At 43.6% G+C, this 7,075-nt stretch overlaps 1 protein-coding gene across 1 annotated transcript; it reads right to left on the minus strand.

Moving 5' to 3' along the window:
• Positions 1 to 4,645: 4,645 nt before the first annotated feature.
• LOC106818636 (meprin A subunit alpha-like) lies at positions 4,646 to 5,596 on the minus strand. The gene is made up of 2 exons (XM_014823325.1): positions 5,491 to 5,596; positions 4,646 to 4,876 (listed from the first exon to the last, which is right to left on the minus strand). The coding sequence occupies exons 1-2, from the start codon at positions 5,594 to 5,596 to the stop codon at positions 4,647 to 4,649; spliced, it is 336 nt and encodes a 111-aa protein (XP_014678811.1). The 3' UTR covers position 4,646.
• Between the last annotated feature and the right edge of the window lie 1,479 nt (positions 5,597 to 7,075).

The raw sequence follows: 7,075 nt of genomic DNA on the forward strand, positions 1-7,075 counted from the left end.
ATAGGAGGGGATGTGTGGTCGCCATTATTAAACGTTAAATGTAATGTTACACAGTTTACGGTATTCAATAGTGATTAAGGGTATATCTAATTATACATACAATGCAAAATCATGCGCAGTCCAACCACTCGGTAATCAGAAGCGTAAACGTGCACTTACAGTTTCATGGTGATTTCTTACGGCAGCGGCAACGTGGATTTCGTATTTGCGCTCACACGTGACGAATGTAGATTGTATAGCGATACACCGAGTATACACACACACAAATTGCACGTATAATTGACACAAACAGTATCTGCATAATAATTATGCTGCCTTACCAAGCTTTTTGTCAGGGCACCAGTTGTAATGTAGCTAAGATCGTATAGTACCAGGTTCTGCTTGTGGCACGGGCACTAGACCCTTAGGTGAACACGATTAATAGACAGACGTGGAAGAACGTATGACCAAACACAGAGTGTAACGTACAACAACAAATCGTTATATTAGGTCTCTTACTGAGTAGTACAGAGCATGCTATAAGCCTCTACGTCTAATGTCACGTACACGTCCGTTTACGTAACTCGACATACATACTATACGTAACGTGCGTTGCGTATCTCAATAGAGTTTACACACAAATACTATCGTTCAATAAAGTTTAAACACATATGCAAACAGTATACGAGACTCAAAACAATACTAAGATAGAACTATACTCACGAAGATGCTGGGTCCGACTCTACTCTCTGTTAGAAACCGTGCCTTTTTATTCTGATTTCACGTCAATTAACCCGCTATATCACGTGACTAAAGTTGGTCACGCCGTGGTCAGAACTGACCGCTGTCGCTAACTTTTGATAGGGAGGGGAGAGATCTGTTGTCCTACCTGGAACTACGTACCGTGGTGGTACCCGTCTCTGAAGCGTAATATATCATTTACGAGGCCAGGCCTGTCACAAGCCTACCTCGCCTTTGCTAATCTGCATGTTTAAGTAGGTGCGGGATTTTGCTTCATTACATTAGCTGTCCCTGAGACCGACGCGCGGTCTAAATTCTAATCACCAATTATGACGGAATTCGCTTCACTACACTAACACACTAACGTAGCCAGATTGTGTACCGGCTGGTATACGCAGTGAGAACCTTACATGCAAGGTCTTCCTCCGATTTCTTAAATGATGTCAACGGATCGAATGTTATTATATGAATCTATAACTCCTCTTTATTTTAAATGCATAATCTTTGCAAAATACGATTTCTCTTGCGATATATTGCGCATGCACGCGCACCGTGTTAGGCGTGCCGTGCCGTCTAAGGCAAAAATTATCAAATTGCTTGCTGAGGGAGAAAGGGGATGGGAGACTGAGGAAAGGCGGCAGGGAAGATAGCTGGGGCGGTAGAAGAAGAAGGAGGCTGAGCGAGGGACAGGGGAGGCAAGGGGAAGGACGCGAGGGCATAAAGTAGGTGTTTTGTACCCTACATGCTAGGGCGATCTCCTAATTATAAACAGAGGTCTACTGATAAAAGTTTATTAGGGAAATCTATGCTGAGATACCCCCTAACCTTTTTAAATGCATATTCATCGCACAAAAATATAACATCTTTCTGGCGAGTATTTGGCGGCATGCGCTAACACACTAACTTTATCAGATTGCGGTACTGGCTTGGTATAGCACAGTGAGGACGCTTACATGACAAAGGTTCTTCCTCACGGATTTCAAAATAATGTCAACTGTCGAATGTTGATTATATAAGATACTATGCTAGGATAACTCCTCTTTATTTTAAATGCTATTCTTTGCAAAAGACGTTTTTCTGCATCGCGATATATTGCGCATGCGCGCGCACACGTGTTAAGGCGTGCAGTGCCAGTCTAAGGCAAACAATTTATAGAGCTTACTGAAGGAGAAGGGCGATGGCGAGACTGCAGTGAAACGCGCGCAGGGAGATTAGCTGGGGGCGGAGAAGACGACAGGAGGTTCCTGAGCGAGGGAGCAGGGGAGGCAAGGGAAGGAGCGCGAGGTCATAAAGTTTGGCGTTTTTATACACTACATACTTAGGCGCGCTCTTCTAATTATAAACAGCAGCGTCTGACTGATAAAAGATTTTTTATTAGGGGAAATCTATGCTGAGATATCCCCTAACCATCTTAAATGGCATATTCATCACAAATATACATCCTCTGGTGTATTTTTATTGCGATGCGCTAACACACTAACGAAGCCAAGATTGTGCACTGGCTGCCGTATAGCCGCAGCGGTGACCTTGATCATGCAAGGTCTTCCTCCTATTGCTTAAATGAGTGTCTACTGATTGCATGTTACATATTAAATCTATCGCTAGGATAACTCCTCTTCAATTTTAAATGCATAATCTTTGCAAACATTACGATTTCTCTCGCGATATATTGCGCATGCGCGCGGACACAACATATTACGCGTGCCAGTGCGTCTGGGCAAAACATTGTAATATAGCTTAGCTGAAGGGAGAGCGGGATGGGAGACTGAGGAAAGGCGGCAGGGAAATAGCTGGGGGCGGTAGAAGAAGAGGAGGCTGAGCGAGCGAACAGGGGAGGCAAGGGAAGGACTTCAGGGCATAAAGTAGCGTATTTTCTAGCCTACATGCTAGGGCGCTCTCCTTATATCTCAACCAGAGGAGTTATATTTTGATGAATATAGCATTTAAAATGCTCTAAGGCGGTATCTCAGCATAGATTTCGCCTAGTAAACGTTTATCAGATAAAGCACCCCCATGGCACACCAAAACTTGTTTATATTAGGTGAGCGCCTACGAGCATGTAGGGTACAAAACACGGCTACTTTAGCCCTCGCGGTCCTTTCTCCTTGCTCCCCTGTCCTCGCTCAGCTCCTTCGTCTACCGCCCCCAGCCTATATCTCCGCCTGGCCTTTGCCTGGTCTACCATCCCCTCTCTCGCCTGCAGCAAGCCTATATTTTTAATGTTTGCCATAGACGGCACGCAGCAGCCTAACACGGTGCGCGCGCATGCGCAATTATCCGGCGAAAGAAATCGTATTTTTAACAAAGATTATGCATTTAAATTGAAGTGAGTTATCCTAGCAATAGATTTATATTCATAACAATTCCATCAGTAGACATCCTTTAAGAATAGGAGGTAAGACCTTTATGTAGGTCACCGCCTGCGTATACCAGCCAGTACACAATCTGGCTTCGTTAGTGTGTATAGCGCATTGCCGCAATATCATACCGGGGAGGAGTTGATATTTTGTGATGACATATGCATTTAAAATTGGGTTAGCTGGGGCTGTCGTTATCTCAGCATAGATGTTCTTAATAAACTTTATGCAAGTAGAGGCCTGTGTTTATAAATTAGGGAGGCGCCCTAGCAATGTAGGGTACAAACACACACATACTTGTATGCCCTCGCGTCTTCCTCTTGCCTCCCGTTTCCTCGCTCAGCCTCCTTCTTCTCTACGCGCCCCCGGCTATCTTCCCTGCGCCTTTCCTCAGTCTCCGCATCCCTCTCTGCCTCAGCAAGCGATATTTTAATGTTTGCCTTTAACGGCACTGCAGCGCTACACGGTGATTTATTAAGGTGTTCCCTCTGGTATCCATTTCGTCTTTGATTTTATTGTGTTTCAAGCTGCAAAAGTTAATGCATTTCACTATCAATTTCGTCACGTTCTCTTCATGCTGTTGAGCCTCAGGCGATGTTTTTCACGACATGAACGGATTCATTGGCTGTGTGTCGCTACTGCTGCCACGATTTCGGGTGGAACGTACAAAGAAAATTATTGCCGTGGCAATACATATATATATTACTATCTGTAGTATATATATATAATATATCTCAGAAGTAGATAAATAGCGAGGATTAATTAATTAATAATACAGTAGATAATTGGACATTCTTTATTAATCTAACTTCTGATATATATGCAAGAGCGTATTAAAGAATGCCTCTTAATACCGCTCTGATTAGTATATCATATATACACCAGAGCGAACAGGCGAGTCAGCAGCTCGCGCGAGGCAGTCAGCCTCAGCCAGCCAGCAGCAACGCGGCGAGGGGGCGAGCAGACCTCGTAACACTATACATAGTTATACATGCTGGCGGAGGTAATGCCTCTCGCATGAGTTGCCCTTCTGCTCTAGCTTTCTGTGTATGTATGTGTTGTGTGTGTGGTGTGTGTGTGTGTGTGTGTGTCGTGTGTGTACTGTTATTCGGTGTGTGTGTATGTTCGTGATGGTGTGTGTTGTGTGTGTGCTGTGTGTGTGGTGGTGTTGTGTGTGTGGTGTGTGTGTCGTGTGTGTCGTGGTCCCTATGGGTGTGTGGCTTGTGTTTGTGTGGGCATGTGTGTATGGTACATGGATGGCGTCAGTGGCGGTGTTCGTATATTGCAGATGAAAAAGTAAAGATCAATTCATTTATTATCAATTTCTATTTTATTACTACTGCAACTCATGACATTTAAAAAACCTGGTTTTATTGTTAAACAGATAATCGAAGTTATAAACCCCCACCAGCCGATAAGCATTCAATAATAAAATAATTTTGCCTTTAACCGTATAATTGAGCAGGATAAAGATAGCAAAAGATATATAGTATATATATAAATAATATATATATATATATATATATATCCCTATATTTTAATCGAATATATGCGTGTATGTGGTTCTGTCTAACAGTTGTACATCTCGTTGAGTTTAACAATGTCAGACGTGGCGAAGCCTCCACCGACGTGTGGCTGTCCGAGATAGATGGTTGCATCCGGATCGTTCTTAGCCGTGATCGTCGGCAGACCATTCTTGGAGAAGGCCCACGTTTGGTAGTGCATGACCGAGTTGAGATCGTAATCGTTGTAGTTGGTGATGTAGGATGAATCGTACATGTCGAAAGCGTATGCATAGCCTGCGCAACGCGTGGTAACAATTATATAGTCTTAAAGGGATCCCACACCCCTAGAATTTTAGGGTATATTATGATACTAAGTATATAAATAATAGTTTAAATTCAATATATTACAACGTTTTCTACGTAGCGTAGTTTAAGCCGCTTTTAACTGAAAATATGCAAGGAACATAAGGTCATGTGTCCCTTTCATATGCGATAATGGTAATAGCGTGGAATGTATTTCACGATATAATTCACGATATAATTCGCATATTTTAATTGTTAGCAATGCATCATTCTTGTTCTAAAAATACATTAGGTCTGTATAATACATATTAAGTGTGTGTGCGCGTGCGTGCGTGCGTGCGTGCGTGCAAGCGAGTGTGCGTGCGCGCGCGCGCGTGTGTGTGTGTGTACGCGCCTGCCCGCGTGCGTACATCGCACGTGCGCGGGTGTACGCGCGTGTGCGTGCATGCGTGTGTGCAGGCGTGTGCGTGTACGTGCTAGCGTGTGTGTGTGAGTGCACGCGTGCGTGTGTGCGTGTGTGTGCTTGCGCGTGCGTGCGTGCCGTCGTGCATGCGTGAGCGCGCGTTTTTAAATGCCAAATTTCATGATCACTTCATGACAATTACCATCCATGATGTTTTCCCAGTATATGTCGACGTAAGCATCTCTGTCGTAGCGACTCTGCGTGTGGTAGAAACCAGCCGCGTGCATCATCTCATGAATGGCCGTCATCTTGTACTCGCACCCACTCCCAAGAGACAGATCCTGGCGATAGTTGTTGGATTGTTGACCAACGTACGACCAGCAGCTGAAAAGAAAGAAACGATGAGGCACGTATATACGAGCGAAATTTCTACGTGCATTGCTATATTCAATTATCGACTGCTAGTGTCATGTATATTGGGCCAAGTGTTCCTGTATAGGCAGGAAGGGGTATTTATTGTATAAATAATTATGAAGCAGATACATGTGAGAAGCAAACCGCGATAAAATTATATTCTTTCTTAATTCTTTCTTATATTTTTCTTTTACTTACCTACTTAGAACGTGTAGAATGCTCGTGTGAGATAGAAGAAAGGGAGAAACAGGCAGGGAGTGAGGACGTGAGAGAGAGAGAGAGAGAGAGAGAGAGAGAGCGAGAGAGAGAGAGAGAGAGAGAGAGAGGGAGAGAGAGAGAGAGAGCGAGAGAGCGAGAGAGGGAGAGAGAGAGAGAGCGTGAAAAGTAGGTGTTTTGTACCCTACATGCTAGGGCGCTGTCCTAATTATAAACAGAGGTCTACTGATAAAAGTTTATTAGGGAAATCTATGCTGAGATACCTCCCAACCATTTGAAATGCATAATCATCACAAAATATAACTCCCTTGGTGAGATATTACGCATGCGCTAACACACTAACGTACCCAGATTGTGTACTGCATGGCTGGTATGCTCAGCGCAGGCGACAGATATACATGTTTGGCTTAAGACCACCTCGTCCCCCGCCGGTGGCCTCCAGCCCCCGTCAGCTCACTCCGACAATAACCTTTCCGCGACCGAAAAGATTTCTTTTTGTTTACGTATTTTAGTAATGCTAAAACAAGTTACCATGGTATATGCCGATTGTATTACCCATAGGCATAGATATAGCTTTAAATAGGAAAAAACAAGATAAGCGCCAGTGCTGCACTCGGTAAGTTATTAGTATCACGTTATAGTGTTGCCGGCGTTATATTTGTATGACGGGGGCCTAAGGCCACCTATATAGAATTGTAATAATAGTGTATGATGGGGGCCCAGGGCCACATATAATTATGGTATTTGTATGACGGGGGCCTAAGGCCACCTATATAGAATTGTAATAATAGTGTATGATGGGGGCCCAAGCCACATATATAGTATTAGGATGACGAGGGCTCAAGGCCACCTATATAGAATTGTAATAACAGAATAGTGTATGATGGGGGCTCAAGGCCACATATATAGTATTTGTATGACGGGGGCCTAAGGCCACCTAAATAGAATTGTAATAATAGTGTATGATGGGTGCCCAAGGCCACATATATAGTATTGTAATAATAGAATAGTTTATAATGAGGGGCCAAGGTAACATATTTAATATTGTATATGACGATGGCCTAATGCCATCTATATAGAATTGTACTATATTGTATGCTGGCAGCCCACCAAGGCCACATAATATAGTATTGTGTATGAAGGGGGCTTAAGGCCTT

This window comes from Priapulus caudatus, unplaced genomic scaffold (assembly GCF_000485595.1).
Source record: "Priapulus caudatus unplaced genomic scaffold, Priapulus_caudatus-5.0.1 Scaffold2397, whole genome shotgun sequence".
Lineage (NCBI taxonomy): Eukaryota > Metazoa > Priapulida > Priapulimorpha > Priapulimorphida > Priapulidae > Priapulus > Priapulus caudatus.